General features: G+C 43.7%; 1 protein-coding gene across 4 annotated transcripts in view; it reads left to right on the forward strand.

Moving 5' to 3' along the window:
• TULP4 (TUB like protein 4) overlaps nucleotides 1-14,815 on the forward strand; it is a 153,229-nt gene extending 138,414 nt beyond the window's left edge. For all 4 annotated transcript variants that reach the window (XM_038134124.1, XM_038134126.1, XM_038134127.1 and 1 more), the window contains exons 14-15: nucleotides 2,538-5,122; nucleotides 6,853-14,815. In XM_038134124.1, coding sequence (XP_037990052.1) covers nucleotides 2,538-5,122; nucleotides 6,853-6,969 — 2,702 coding nt within the window. In that variant the 3' untranslated portion in view covers nucleotides 6,970-14,815. The remainder of the gene's footprint in view (nucleotides 1-2,537; nucleotides 5,123-6,852) is intronic.
• Nucleotides 14,816-16,609: the final 1,794 nt, after the last annotated feature.

The raw sequence follows: 16,609 nt of genomic DNA on the forward strand, positions 1-16,609 counted from the left end.
CAAATTAAGCCCATTTTTTTTTCACAATCTGGGGGACTTGGCTTGCTTAATTTCTGTCTACCTGATACTCACCTGTACTGTCTGAAGAAAATAATAGAGACATTGGTGACCGTATATATATTATTAATAAGAAGTACCCAACATTTGCTATTATGAAACACAGTCCAAGCTGTCAGAAAGTAATAAAAAAAATGGAAAAGAAAAAAGTTAATACAAAGTTTTCACATCTCTTCCTGAAAATTGGGTTGAATGTGTACTAAGAGATGAAATGGTGCTGATAATTGCAGGTACATAAACAGAGAGAAAATTATTAGAGACTCTTGTAACAGCTCTTTGAGAAGGCTATAAAGAATTATGCTACCCTGTCCTTCTAACACCCTTCCTCTTGTACATTTTTTCCTTTCTAGTTTCTTCTGAAAATGTATTTCTGACTCAGTAAATGGTGGCTACTTAAATCTTCAAAAATGTTTTTGGGGCTATCCTTTCTAAAGCCCGCATATAAAGAAAGAAAGTAACATCTACTAAAGGAGAAAGTATCGCAGGGTAAATAATGATTACCTGATAGATTTAAAAAAACATGGTAGAAAGCTGCTCTTGGGCAGTGTAATGCTCATAGTGAGGTACACTTGGGACAGGTGTTTTCTAATGTAGTCAGTAAAGATTTGGCAAGACAAATGCACAGTGAATTGATTTCACTTACAAAGTATGCAAGCTAATCAATTAAAAACCATTGGAGAAATGAAGAAAACGTTGGATTTAAACACTCAAGAGTAATAAGCAACACCACAACAAATGATATTTTGTTGGATAAGGCAAAATGACAGCAACATTTGGGGCTGCTCAAGCCAAGCTAACAATTAACCCTCAGGCTCTGGCAGCTAAATTGCTAAGCCTGCAGGCATCAGGGTGAAAGCATGGCCTGCCAGCCAAGCACAGAAACACAGAACTGCCTTGGGGTCAGTTAACTTTGGCTGTTGGTCTTCCTCTAAAGGAATGAACTGAACTACCATAAGTATTTGCCAGTGTAGCCACAGTGCTGTCTGTACAACTCCCACGTTCATGACTGATGCTGGTAAAACCCTGATGTTACCAAAAATGTAATCATAGGGCATAGGTAGATGACCTGAATTTTAATTAGAAATTAATTAGGAACTAGGCAGTGTTTGGAGGAGTCCTGACTAATGGATCTCTTACATGATCTGGTCTTGCAAATCAGAGGTCTCCACAGATTTTGCCACACTTAAATATGGGTATAAAACTGGATAAAAATTGGATATGACACTAGATCCTTGGTCTCTTTTCCTCCCACAGACCTACCGATACAACTCACCATTTTCTGTGGGTTTTTTTACAGGAAGTTTAATAAAAAATAAAGAACATAGAATATTCTTGGAAGTTCTAATATAGTATTTACTGTTTTCCCTCTTTATTCTGTTTTGTTCTGTCTTGACTGCACATCTGCTTGGATCCAGTGTCTTCAGTTTCCTGTTGCAGCTTTTCAGTGGTAGTTCCTATTGGAATCAACCACTTTTTGCAAAAGGAACTGCAAACAATTGAGCAGTCTTCATGCTTCTGCTCAAAATTATGAGAATTTCTTCTTGACACATTTTCCCTTTTTCAATGCCACCACATGCGGGAAATTCTTCCTCATATACATATGCTTCTTTATGCATTGCTGGTTGCAGCCTGTCCAAACATTAATGCTGCAGTCGCCCTGACTACAGTACCCACTTCTTGAATCTTTTTTGCTTCCCATTTCCTCACATTTTCTTACAAATCTGAGAACTTTCATAAGTTTTGTCTGCATTTCATTCCATCGTATTCCCCTCTCTCTGTTTCAGCTTCTTTCCTTTTGCATTGCTGGTTGGTTTGTCACCCACTATACTCAGCTTTTGCCAACTATTGTCTGTGTTCTCCATTTCTCCCCAGCTCAGTGAGTTTGGGAACTTTACACTAGGTATTATATAGTGTCTTCAGTGTAGGTCTTCAACTTTCTTAGTCTCCACTTCTTTTGTTTATTTGCTCGTTTGCTTTGTTCAATTGTTTGCTGATTTGTTGTATTTACTATCGAAAGTCCCTACCTGAAAACTAGTGAGTCCTGATTTAGCAAAACTTTTATTGATTTGAGCAGAAGCAGTTAAAACCTGATGATGAGTGAATGCTGCTTGATATCGTGACAGTCTATGGGGATCGTAGTGTAGGCTGAAAGCACGCTCCCAACTTGTCCTCTGAAGTGTCACTCCCGAGAAGTGGCTTTAAAGCTGATCACCAGCTGGTATAAGCAGCTCTTGTGCGATGGGAGTCACGGGAGACGGGCTGGCTTCAGCGTGTTCCCACTGAGGTCTGATCCACCAGTTTTGGGAAGAGGTAGCAGCCTCTCCGGGCGCAGCACGGTCCGCACAGGTAGCAAGCAGTTTGGAAGGCCCCTCTGTTACTGGGGCCGGCCCCCGGCCCAGGCCTGGCCACGGCAGGGGAGGGATGCTGGGGCGGGGAGCGGAGGCCGGGGCGGCGGTGACGCTCTGTGTTGTCCCTTGCAGTGCCCGGCGCCCCCGGCGCGCCCGCCAGCAGCCCGCCCTGCACCGTCAACATCCCCATCGCGCCCATCCACAGCTCGGCGCAGGCCATGTCGCCCACGCAGAGCATCGGCCTGGTGCAGTCGCTGCTCGCCAACCAGAACGTGCAGCTGGACGTGCTGGCAAACCCGCCGGCCGAGGCGGGGGGCGAGGGGCCGGGGCCCTTCCCGGGGGCTCCGGGCCGCTTTCCCGGCCCCGGGGCGGGGGCGCTGGCCGTGGGCGAGCTGGGCCGCCCCGGCCCGCCGCCGCTCGCCCCGCCGCCCCCCGCGCCCCCCGCCATCGCCCTGGCCGACCTGCGGGACCACGGCGACCGCGAACACGAGCCCCCGCCCAAGGCCAAGGCCCCGCGGCCGGCGCCGCCGCTGGTAGAAGGGGACGCCGTCATCTTCGGGGCCGCTCAGGAGCTGCAGCTGAACAAGATGAACCCGCCGCCTCCCTACCCCGGCACCATCCCCGCCGTGCCCGCCGCCCCCCTGCCGCCCCCGCCCGGGCCCCCGCAGCCGCCCCTCGATCTCTGCCTCAAGAAGGGCGAGTTCTCCCTCTACCCGGCGGGGCACTACCAGACGCCCCTGGGGTACGAGCGGATAACGACGTTCGACAGCAGCGGGAATGTGGAGGAGGTGTGCCGGCCTCGCACCAGGATGCTCTGTGCCCAGAGCACCTACACCCTGCCGGGCCCCGGCAGCTCCGCCACCTTGCGCATCACGGCTGCCGAGAAGAAGATGCAGCAGCCCTGTGCCAGTGCCACCTTGAACCGGCTCACGGTCCCCCGTTACTCCATCCCAGCCGGGGACCCGCCGCCCTACCCTGACATTGCCAGCCAGCTGTCCCAGGGCAGAAGCATGGCGCAGAGGCTGGACAGCAGTATCATTCATGCTACTCTGCGGAGGAACAGCAGAGAGGCAGCCCTGAAAATGGCTCAGCTGATGGATGGTCAGAGAGCCACCTTGCAACTTCCCCCTAAGGCCAAGAGCAACGTTGTGTCAGCACAGTACCAGCAGAGAGTGCCCACAGCCTTGTACACCTGCAGCCAGTGCAGCAGTGGCGGCGCTGGCGGCAGCAGCAGTGCGAGCGCTGGTGGCGCGGGCAACATCGCTAGTGCCAATGCTGGTAGCAGCGCTTCCAGCATTGGTGGCATGAGACCAGATCTGAGCACAGGGAGTGGCTCCCAACACAGCTCTGTCATTGCTCACTCTGTCAGTACTTCGCCTCTGGCCTCCCAGTCCTCCTACAGCTTGCTGAGCCCGCCTGACAATTCCCGTGACCGAGCGGATTATATCAACTCCGCTTTCACGGAGGATGAGGCCCTTTCTCAGCACTGCCCAGTGGAGAAATCAGTACGGCACGTACCCGTGTCCTTGACAGAGGCTACCCTAAATGTAAAACGGCCACCGCCGTACCAGTGGGATCCTATGGTGAGCGAAGAGATATGGGTTCCTCAGGAAAGGACATCTCAGAGCTCAGTGCCAAACCCTCTAAAACCTCCTCCGCTCATCATTGGTCAAGCTCAACATCTGGATATGTCTCGAGTGCCATTTGTTTCCCCCAAGTCTCCGACCAGTCCCACTGCCACTTTTCAGACGAGTTACGGGGTTGGAGTACCTTACCCAGGAAGCTACAGTGCCCCACCCCTTCAGGGAATGCAGGCCCCCTGCTCCCCCAAAGAAGCTCTGGCCCCAACACAGTTTGCACAGCAGGAGCCCACAGTTGTGCTTCAGCCAGGTTATTCATCCAGCCTCCCCTATTGCCCTTTGCCGCCCATGTACCCGGGAAGCAGCACTTGCTCTAGTTTACAGCTGCCACCGATCGCCTTGCACCCGTGGAGCTCCTACAGCGCCTGCCCACCCGTGCAGAACCCCCAGGGCACCCTGCCCCCCAAGCCGCTCCTCGTGGTGGAGAAGCCGGTGATGTCTCCCCCGCCAGCAGAGCTGCAGGGCCACGTGGGCACAGAGGTAATGGTGGAGACGGCAGACACTTTCCAGGAGGTGCTCTCCTTGACAGAAAGCCCTGTTCCTCAAAGGACAGACAAATTTGGCAAGAAGAGCCGGAAACGCCTGGACAGTCGAGCCGAGGAAGGAAATGTGCAGGCTATCACTGAGGGCAAGGTCAAAAAGGAGGCAAGGACACTGACTGACTTCAATTCACTGATAGCCAGCCCTCGGCTGGGGAGGGAGAAGAAGAAGGTCAAGAGCCAAAAAGATCAGCTGAAGTCCAAGAAACTAAACAAGACAAATGAGTTTCAGGACAGTTCGGAGAGTGAGCCGGAGCTTTTTATCAGTGGAGATGAACTGATGAACCAGAGCCAGGGCAGTAAAAAAGGTTGGAAAACTAAAAGGAGTTTGAGGACAGCCAGTGAGCTGGATGAATTCAAGTGCCGGAAGGCCAGTGAGAAGGAGGATGGGCGACTGGGAAGCCAAGGCTTTGTGTATGTGATGGCCAACAAGCAGCCGCTGTGGAACGAGGCAACACAAGTCTACCAGCTGGACTTTGGAGGACGCGTGACCCAGGAGTCGGCAAAAAACTTCCAGATTGAGCTGGAAGGACGACAGGTAGGAAGGGTTGGCACACATTTGCTGGAATGGCAGCCAGGATGTGGGAGAGCTATGCCAGGAATAAGCTGTCACTCATGCTGCAGAGTGCCTCTTGCTTGTGTCAGCTGTTCCATGAAAAAAAGCTTTGCCATATGGTTGATAAAAAACAGCTGTCAAAGGTCTAAGTTCAGCACGTAGGGTGAAGTTCAGCTGTAAAGTAAATACACAAAATATGTTAGGACTTACTGCAGTCAGACATGGGAACAAGGGCCTCCTTTAGTCTGGCTGGCTCTCACTGCTGAAGGTTTTGTAATTAACACGATAGCTCTCCACAGGGGTAGTTGCACTTGCCATCAGTGATGGTTGTGGATGGCAGCTAATTGAGTGAACGCTGCTCCCTTCTTGCCCTGCTCACATAGCCAAGCAGCACGTAGCTAAGGCAGTTAGCTTCCCTTCATGTCAAATTTTCTACTTGTGAGCAGCTACCAGGCCCCTGGGGTTGGCTCTTAATGCTAGAGGAGGGAGACACTGACCCACCCCAAAGCACAGTGCTCCTGGGCCGCTTTTGAACTGCCTGTGGATAGAAGGATCAATGGCTACTTCAAAAAATCAAAACATTTAATTTAGGCCAGAGTGGTATGTTACTACTACTACACCTAATCCAGGCTTGTAAGCAGTGCTAATTAGCAGGATGCTGGGCTGAGATTCAGGAGACTCATATTCCCTTGTCCAGCTGTAAGTCACTTCTGGCTTACTAAAGATGTCAAGGCTCTCAACTTCCTCTGATTTAAGTTGGGAGTTAGACGTCTTAAGTATCCAACCTGCATGACCAGTGGAAGTCTTCTGGTTTTGCTTGTATGTAACAACAGCTCAAAGGCAGCGATCAGAGCTATATGTACCCCTTTCTTCTTCAGTTAAATGGCTATGGATATGTCCCCATGGGCAGCTGTGCAAAACCATCCAACCAAGGGTTTTTTTCTTGCTGGGGGTAACAAAGCCTGCCTTGACTTGCACAGTCAGTCCTCAGTCTAGCTCAAGGATCTTCGCTGTACAGCAAATAAAATCTGGATTTCCGATGAAGTGCATGAAAAACCAGTAATAGTAGGCCAAACTTCAGATGTTCCCTGTGGAAGAGCCATGAACAACCCAACTAGTTTTGCTTTTTTTGCAGTTCAGACAGCTCTCACTGCCCCTTTGCTAATTCATTCTTGTTGTAATTATGTGCTAGTGAAGATATTTATGCAGAGGGAAACAGAACTGCAAAGAATGAACACCTTATCAGCTGTGAAATGCTAGAGTAGGGAAATTGGTTATTCCCCTTCCCTGAGAGCTCCTTTCTTTGAAAACAAAATCTGTTTTCCTGATGGGTTGATGGTAGGATATTACCAAGGGAGAGACTGATACTTTCCTGCAGGAAGCATGATACAGGTGTACCCATATCTGCTGAAGTGACAAGCTACTTAAATCAATGCTGTATGCAGTCTGGCATATTTTACCAGTTTACTCTGTGGGGTGAAATATTGCAGTCAAATACTCTATACAGACGAAAAGTACAGTACTCTCACTGTTCTTTGGCATCATACCCCATTCTGTCTGTAGCTCCAGTCATACCACCTGAGAAGGGGGGGGTTGTTCCTACAAAGCAGAAAAAATTGGCTCTTATTCTCTTTTCTGTTTCCTTTTCTGTGGTTCATTTTTTTTGACCTTGTTCTCTTTTCCTTTCCTTTTCCTCTTCCCCTGCTTCCCAGGTGATGCAGTTTGGAAGAATTGATGGCAATGCTTACATTTTGGACTTTCAGTATCCATTTTCTGCAGTGCAAGCCTTTGCTGTTGCTCTGGCTAATGTGACTCAACGCCTCAAATGAAAAAGCAGAGACTGGAGAGAGGAAAATGTTAACCTTCTCATAAAGTCCAAATGGAAAATGTCAGGGCAGCCTGCTTTAGGTGTGCAGAGATGCCTGGGAGTTAAGAAGGCAGTAAAACTGGAAAAGTCTCTTGGTGCCCACCAGAAGGGCATTAACTCTAATCAGTCATGGGGTGGAGGGTGGGGGGCTGTTTTCTGTTTGTTTGTTTGTTTGTTAGCTTGTTTGTTTTCTGGTTTCTTTTTCTTTTCAAGCATTGTGCTGGGTCTCAGAAAGAGCAAAGGGTTGAGAACCATTCAGTGTTACGTGGAGAAGTGTGGCTTTTGGCTTGTTGTGGTGGTTCTGCTGTGTGTGCTACAGTAGCTGATGTAAGCTCATGGGGGGATTAAAACAGACTGCTCTTTTTGATGGACTGCATTATCTCATGCTGTTTTTTTAAAAACAGGGAACATGACTTTTTTCTGGTCCAGTTTGTACTTCTACTACTAAAACATCAGTGATAGCAGCAAAAAAAGTAAAAACAAGAAGCTATAATACTTGAAGACATGTGTTTCTTCTCTGATACCTGCTATTAACTGAGCGCCACAGGTTCCAAGGAGGCTTATGTAGGTAAACTTTTAATTTATAAACAGTGATGTATTACTCAGAAGAGAAAAAATTGTTTCCAGTGGGTGTTTGTCATGGTTTAGGAATGGTTTTCTCCAATTTAGTGTTTCCACCAAAGCACTCCAAACCATGCACCACTCGCTCACTGCCCCCTCCCCTTTTCCCTTCCCTGAGTTGGATGGAGAGGAGAATTGGAGGCACAAAAGGTAAAGATCACAGGTAGAGAGAAGAACGATTTACTGCAGACAGCAGTGAAATAAGAAAGCAAACAGTAACAGCAGCAATGTTAATAACAGAGTGCATGAGAGGTGAAGGATTCACACGCGTGTCCTCACCACGGGAGAGTCTCTGCCAATACCTGACTGTGCTGCCACACTATGGGAGCCTTCCCATGGCCCCAGAAAATGATGGGAGGTGGTATAGAATAACCTCTGGGTTGTAGCCATTCCCTCTCCGGGCTACTGCAAAAATTAACTCTGTCCTGGCTAGAACCAGGGTTTAAAAACCTACTGTATCAAAGAAGTTGACGTCTGCTTGTTTTGTATGCTGTTAGGGGGGATAAACATCTTGCAGTAGGTGACAGAAAACAGAGGAGCAGTTGCAAGCACTGCTTCTTTTGTTAGTGGCATAAACATCCTTCAGTAGGTGACAAAAAACTGGAGAGGAAATAATCATGAGTGTCGCTTTTTTGTTCACATTGTTCAGCAGTATTCTATAATTTGGCCTCTAGCTGGGAGAGGTACAGTGTGATCAGATGTACCTCTGAGGCCGTGCCTGTGCTTGCTCCTCATTTCAGTGTGTTTACACCATGTAAACAAAGCTTTACCAGCAAATGAGAAGACCCAGTGCATTCAGTCCTCTTAGCAATCAGTATCAATCAAGTTCTACAACAGTGCTTGAATTAGGAAGGAGACAGAAGTGTAGCAAGTCATTACAAGAAGACATTTCATCAGGGAAGCAAATTCACTGCAGGAAACAACATCATGGCTGGCTGGCGAACAAATGAGTTGAAAGAGAAAGGAAAAATTGGACAGAATCATGTCTTTTGTCACCCACCTTGCCACTTGTTACAGCTAAAAGCAGGAAGACAGTGTCTACATGGATTGTGAAAGGAAAGCTTAATACCAGTAGTATGACTGTGCAGTTCTCTGTGGTGCACATGTGGACATGTTGAGCATTTCAGAAGGTTGCTTGCACAGAAGAGTTTCTTTGTTGTCAATGTGTTGTGCACACGTTTACTTGCTTTTTTTCTCTTTCCTCATTGTCAGCATTTTGCTACAGAATATGTTTTGATATGGAAATAGTTTCACCAGTAATATACAAACCCCCAAACTACTCATATAATTATATGGACATTAGATTACAAAACATCACAGCAGATTTTTGTAAAAATTGATCTTTTGAAGTTAAAGATCACTGGGAAAGATATGCTGGTTGAGATGTCAAGAGCTGCTTTGTCTTTCATCCACGGTTTAGCTTCTTTACTTGAAAAAGCCCCTATAACTTGAGATGAATACGTGTGATTTTCTCTTTGTTTTTCTTGAGTCCTGGTAGTAGGGCCAATGCGTGTTGTGTTTGATTTGTTCTAGAAGAACATTTCACATAAGACCCTGCTGTAGTAGAAATTGCCAATATGCAGTGAGCTGCTAACTTGTGCTCTGCTGAGGTTTCCAGAGCTGTACAGCACAGAGGAGCAATGCCAGTAGAGTTTCAGAGAGTTGCCAGGGGAGGTGATAAGTTAGATTGGATAATGCCTCACAGGGTAGGTCCAGGAAAAACCACCTGTGAGATGATGTCATTGGAGGGAGGAAGGAGAAGTAGGAAGGAAGGAATGGGGCAGTATATGGTATTATGCCTGTATTATCCCAAAGCCTGGCAGCTTCTGCTTGTGTGTGGGAATGGTCAGGCTCAACTTTACCCTTGGTATCTATCACATTGTTGTTTTCTTTAATTAATTTTGTTTTCTTTTATTTTCTGGGCCCACTTGTGTTCTTTTTCACGTGCTTGATTTATTCAGCAGTTTGAGTGCCTCTATGTATAATGTGTATGGAGCAGAGGAACTGAAATAGATTTGGTTCTGGCCCCTTGAAAATCAATGGAAATGTTTCACTTGTTGGTTTTTATTGAAGAAACACTATTAAGCCCTTTGTCTATATTGAGTTACATACTGTAAAAACAGAAGGTTGAATTCTTAGTCCGCTGATTCCAGTACACAAGGAGGGAAATTGGCTGATGAGAGGCCTCACCTGCCCTAAGGTCTGTGCTAACCAGCTGTACCCTAATTAGTGTTTGACAGGCACACAGTGAACACTGTAAGACAATAAACATACCAGGGCTGGCTTGTTTGCTTGCTGAGGGAAGGGCCACTTAGTCATATGTCAGAAATACTCAGCTGGAAGAACATCACCAGCCAAAATTATCAGGACGTGGAAACAATGTGAATGTTCTTTCATGAAGAAAATCTAATCTAAATAAGGACTTCTGCTTGCAGTTTCTTTAACCTTCCAGAGAATAGTATTCCTCTTCACTTTGTTTATTGCCAAATTTTTCCAGTTATCAGTAGTTTTATTCTAATGGAGAACCAAAAATTGAAACCAATAAAAGAAGTAACAGAGTTAGTAATTTGGTTTCATTGGTCCAGGTCATGATTGCATCCATCTGAAGGCACTCACAAAGAGCCATGGCATAGAAAGAGCTCTGGTTTCTGCCCCAGCAAAGAACAAGAAATAATTGCCAAATAATTGGGAAAATAAATGCTATTTCCAACATCCTTTCCATTTACTTGTCAGAAAATTCTATAAGATAAGATAGTCTTTTTTATTTTTGAAAATAATTTAGCCGGGTCTCTTTAAGGATTTTAATATGTAGAGCATCCCCAATATTAGAGAGAGAAAATACTCTCAAATACATAGAATTTCAATTAAAGGAATGGTAAATACAGAGAAATGTGGGTGTGCAACTGGATCCTAAATTATAAAAATAACAAGTGAAAGTCATTTTATTTTCAATTGAGATACAATATAGGAAGCAAGTAAGAATATCCCCACTTAATCACTTAAATTGTGAAGAATGTTATTGCATTTAGCCAAAAGATAGATGTTACATTTTCAATTTTGTTAGTAAAACCCAGTTTTTCTGTAGGTAACTTGAGTACTGCTAGGAAGAATGTAGCAAAGTGTTGAGAAATATCTAGTAATTTTATACATGCAGTAATTTCCACTGAAAAGATGTAAAGGATGTTTTTTCCAAAGCTTATTTTTTTCAGTTGTGCAATAATTTTAACAGTCTAGGGAGTTTGTTTTGTTTCTTTTGGGTTGGTTTTTTGTTTATTTTTAGTTTGGGTTTGATTTTTCTGTAGGGAGTTTTGAGTGGGTTTTTTTGAAGATAATTTAATGCAGATTTCCTGTTAATGTCCAAAAAACAAATTATTTTTCTTGCATAATGTAATGAGTGTTTTAGGGATTATTTTTTTACTATGTATCAGTGAGTTCTACACACTTATTTATATTTAAAGAGCATCTTTGTAAGCAATTGTTTACTAGCAGTTATATTTTGCTGCAAGAAATTAAAAATGCTTATAGGAAGACCTGGTTTTGCTGGATAATATGTAAAAACTTCATAATGCAGGCAAAAATATTTTTTGGCAGCTAAACGCAACAAGTTTGCTTTGGAGAACTATGCAGACTACAAAGAGTCTAGGTGAGTTCTTTAGGACCTGCAGAAATCTGTCCTGTTTTCCTTCTTTATTTTTAACTATACTCTGGTTGGGAGTGGCTTTAAAAATAGAAGGCATGGTTTGCTTTTTGTTGAGGTACAAGATAAGGTGGGTTACGTGATAAGAGAGGGTGTAACTACACGGGCTGTTTGTAAGGAGGTCACTGTAGTTCAGTAGGGTTTGGTGATGACACAGTTCATCCACAGTTCCATCCTCCACAGGTGGAGGTACAAGCAAACTAGCTTGGAATCAGCTGAGGCACAAGGAATAGTGTAGCAGTTTCCTCTGAAGCATTTTCCTCTGCTCAGCCTAATAGTGCTCCTTCTGCAGCTGGGCTCAGCTGCTTCCAGCACCACCACAGTGCTTCTGGCAGTGCTGCACGGAGCTCCTGGAGCTGTGCCCTGACGTTGCCTGCAGCAGCTTTGCCTCTTCAAGACGCTCCACAGGAGACCTGTTGGAGCAGGTGTTCTCCACTCATCCTTCTAGGTCTGCTCCAAGAGCAGCATGAAGCTGCCATGGAGTTTGGCTGCAGCAGCTTTGGGCAGAGAGAGCCCCAATGCCAGCCAGCAGCCACGGTGTCCATCTGAAGTCAGAATCTGCTCTGCTGGAGTTGCAAAGGGATGAAACCAAAAACCTGATAATTTTGAAAAATAATGTCCTTGAAATATTATTATCTTGAACGGAATCTAAAAATTGATATTTAAAGTCTGGCATAAATGGAATGGCAAATTTTAGCTTTAAACAGTAAGAATCCATGTTTCTGCAACATCCTGAAACTATGAGAAGGTGAGGGGTAACAGAGGGGAAAAAAAAGGAATTACCACATTAGCAATTTTGCACTCAGTTCCAGAGACCGCAGTAACAAGTGCCATGGGCTGCCTGAATATCAGTAAATGTGCACACAGGTTAATCTCAGTCACAAAGGTTTCCTGTGATGCAGCCACATGTAAAACAGTGTTTTTATGAAAAAGCATGAAGGTCTGCAAGTGTCAGACAAGGATACCTAACTTTCCTGAAGCCTTCAGCCTAAACTTTCCATACATCCAGGCTTTCCTTGAAGTGTCTTTTTAGTGTCCTCTCAGAAATTACAGACAGATTTTGGAGCTTGCCTGACTGTTGCCTCAGACAATTTCTGTGCATTTGCTTTTTGCAGCCTGATGTGTGTGATCCTATGTTACCATGGTGCCCTCTTACCTCTCAGAAACATTTTACATCTTCATATAAAAATTGCAGAAAGTGCAAAATCTGATTTGATGAAATGAAAGGGGAGAGAAGACACAGTAAACTTTCATTAACTTTTAAGAATGTGTTTCCAGAGCAGCAGTTAGGAATTGCATGTCTGCGGGGCCCAAATTACTCCAGACCACTAAATCAGACTTAGAGATTGGTAAGAGATGAGACCCTTGTGTGGCATGCTGACAGAGGGCCGACTTCCAGCCTCACTACCTGGTTACACCAAGATACATAAGAGACCAGAATCCAACCCAAAAGGCACTTCCCCATTACTGTGTGACTATAAGGTAAAGATGACTTGTATGCTCCATACATATCCACTCAAGGAAATCATGGAGCATTATCCATTAGCCATGTTGACGGCTCTGTATAACCCCCCTTTAAGAATGCTAGAAGTAAAATCCTGGCCACAGAGTAGTCATTCAGATTTTTGACTTCTATTCCCATTTGTAGGATTCCATCACAGGACAGGAGGGCAAGCTGTTTATGTTATTTAGAGAGTGGCATAATAGCTTTCCCAGTGTTAAGAGAGCAAGTCACCTATACTGCTTACAAAAATGGGAAAATTCTAGGAGACAAATTGGTTTTTGTGTTCATGTCTCTTCTCCTTCAAGGCACAAACCTTCATTAGTAAATACCAATTTAGTGTCTTGCTGCCCTCAGGAGTAGTCTGCAGGGGGGCACCACAGGTCCTCTTTACAGGATTGGAATTTACATGCACCATTCTCAAAGGAATAAAATTAATTACTACTCGTGAACAGTGGTCTATGTGAATTATTTTGTCTTTGTATTTATTTAATTTTCTTCTTAAGAAGTCCCACAGAGATGTTTTTAAGATGAAAAGACTGCTTTCCTTGTTGCCTGATATTACTGAAGATATATCAGGAGTTTCTTTGGGTGGTTCTTTGGGTAAAACTTTTTAAGGCAAAAGCAATTAATGAAACAAAAGAATGAAATAAGATTCAGTGAAGCAATTCTTGCTAAGAAAACTAAAAGCTTCACCCTTTAACTTTCGATTTTGCAAATGAATCTGTAATGAGAAATTTGTGTTTCGAGGCAAATTGATTGTTTGGGAGCACTATGCAAGTGCACTGGTTTGCTGAAACAAAGCTGACTGCAGGATTAATAAAACATTCTTTTGTAAGACAAAGTTAAATAAATGAGAACACCAAATACTTACCTATCCAGAGTGTTCAATGAAAACTTAGATGGTGTGATGTCAAAGCCCGCCAGTCTGTTCTTAATCCTCTGGTTTACAGTATTAAAACATGGACTGATTCAGCAATTCTAAATCCTGACAAAGGTTGACAATTTTCTTTGAATTTTATCTGACTGGCCAAGTAGGTGGCTTAAGATACAGATAAAGATTAAAGTAATAATGAAAGAGAAACATTTTGGAACAGTGTGTGGACACCTGAGTTCCAAGTATTTCACAGGAATAATGCTCGGCCAGTAATTCTTACCTATGTTATTTGAAGCTATTTATTCAGAACTTTTCTAACTTGCCCTTTGTTTCTTCAGTTTGCTTGATACTTGATTTGCCTTTGGTTGCTTTTCATTTCTGTTTCACTATTCAGCATTCGCTGCTTCTTTTTCTGTTTCTGTGTTGTGTGTTTGGGGAAGGGTATGTCTGTTCAAGACCTCGTTGTTTATTGTAGATAAAATATATGGTGTTGTGGAATAGCATGGGGATGCATTCGATTGAAAAGGCACTGTAGTGTTTCCTGAAAAAGAAGGGGAGTTGCATTTGTTTATAAATGCATTATTTTGGTACTATAACTTTGAAAGTGATTTGGGATTTTTTTCTCTTCTTCTTCTTCTTTTTTTTTTTTTTTTTGTTTGGTTTGGTTTTGGTTTTTAATTTTTCTTTTAAATTTAATGAGCATAAAGTCATGCAGGTGCATGCATTCTTAAGTGAGCAAGCCCAGCATGTTTTTCTTAATGCTTTTGAAAATTTGGTATACCATTTGTGAACTTTACTTACCTAGACTATTTTTTAATTATATTTTTTTAATCTCCTTTTTTTTTTTTCCTCCTGAATATACCGTGGTATACTTGGTTTCCATTGTACTTAAAAACTACCCTGATCTTCCTCTCCTTTTATGTATCTTGTGTAATAGATTTTGCAGGAGGTGCCTAGGAAGTATTGTTGGTTTCCCTATAAAAGTGTGGTTTGTCCAGATTCTTTACTGTCTACATGATTGAGAGATGGACTGATTGCCCTATTTTTCCTTGATGATTTGGAGTTGTAAGAGTTGTCCAGCTGTTGCTTAATAAAATTTTGCAGACTAGAAAGTTGCTGATTTGTTTCTGTTGCATTATGCATCTTGTCAAGCACCTTAAATACTTTTAAAGCAGATGATAAATCTGTGCTGGAAGAATCTGAATAATAACCAGACAGATGCCATTGCACTTTCTCTTTTCAGGAACCGTACCCACAAGTTCCACTGAACGTGGTGCATGTACCAGCCCCATCATACCTTGTGTCATTCACATGAGAGGATGGATGGCAAAGCTTTTCTGGTGGTAATGTTCCTATCTGCCTGGATATCAGCTGTTTTTTGTGATATTTCTACCCTGCTTGCTTTCCTTTTTAAGGAAATTACTTTTGGGGTTTGTGGTACTTCTCATCTTGTCATTGATAAACTGAAAACCTTAACATTGCCACACGAGATTTCCTCTGTCCTGTCATCTTTAACAAAAAATGCTATGATGGCCAGTGTTTATTCTCTGGCTTCTCCTAAAAAAAGCATTTTGAGAACAAAGAAAACAAAACAAACAAAAAAAAAAGGTGGTGAAGTAGCTTACCTTACCTGGTAAACTTATCAGCTATGGCACAAATGAGAAAATCCTCATAATGGACCCAGGTTGCCATTGGAGTGTTGCAGGGGTCTGTGCTGGATCCTCACTTCTACACCATATTCACGGGTAGCCTAGAAAAATTTTGAACATCGAGCTACAAAGTTTATCAATGATGTGAATTATTCAAAATAGTAAAGGCAATGGGCAATTGTCAAGAATCTCAGAAAGTCATCATGAAACTCGACAATGAAATAGCAGGTGAAACACAGTGTAGGCAAATGTGAAGTGATACATGGGGGGGGAAAACCTAATTTCACATTTGCAATAGTGATCTCTGCAGTGTTCTCTGTTACTCAGGGGAAACCTTTTGACAGAATGATAGATAGTGCTCTGAGAACATCAGGTTGGTGCTCAGCAGCAGTCAAAAGAGGAAACTTAAATATTGGTAATGATTGGGAAAAGAGCTGACAGCAAAGCAAAAGATACAGGATCACTATATAAAATTCCAATTCACTGCACTTCATGTACTATGCAGTGCTGGTCACAGGAAAGGGAGAGATGGAGAAAAGATTCACAGAAGTGCAGCAGAAGGCACAGATCAACATCTACATGAGGAATTAGTGTGAAGTCTAGAACCCTTCACCCTGGAAAAGAAACAGCTTAAAGGAATTGCTAGAGAACCACCAGAACAGGAGTGGTGTTGAAAGGTGGATAGAGGGGTTGCCTGTTGTCTCTTCCTGCAGAAAAAACTAGGACCTATAAAATGAATATAAACTCAGGCTCTGGGAGGAGGAGAAAGGGAAGACTCCCAACCTCATGCCTGAATGCTTTGCACTGCAGCTGCAAAAAGTCCTCTTCTAGCTCAGAGGAGGAGTGCTGGGGCCCTGCCAGTGTTCATTAAATCTTCCTTAGCTCAGCTAAGGCATATACCAGGGTTATCCGATGAGTTTTCAGATCAAACTGAACTTCTACTAAAATACAGAAATTACGAAATTAATTGTTACGTTTGGAGACAGAGAAATGGAACAGAAATATTTCTGGCTTCTGGTCATGGCACTTTGCTTTGGTCTTTTGCTTTTTTGCTTTGGCTATAGTGTCAGTGTTTACCTGAATTAATATCTGGCCAGGTGAGCTGAGGTGATTATCACAGTTTTCTTATAGATCAAGGTTCCAGAAGTTTTCAGTTTTTTCCTTCTTTGTGAAGGATATTGAATTAAAATATAGTCATCTTCTGCTTCCCTGCCCTTTTTGTGTTAATTTGGGGTGTTCTGGCAGCTACAGCACTGG

Source organism: Motacilla alba, chromosome 3 (assembly GCF_015832195.1).
Source record: "Motacilla alba alba isolate MOTALB_02 chromosome 3, Motacilla_alba_V1.0_pri, whole genome shotgun sequence".
NCBI classification, from domain to species: Eukaryota; Metazoa; Chordata; class Aves; order Passeriformes; family Motacillidae; genus Motacilla; species Motacilla alba.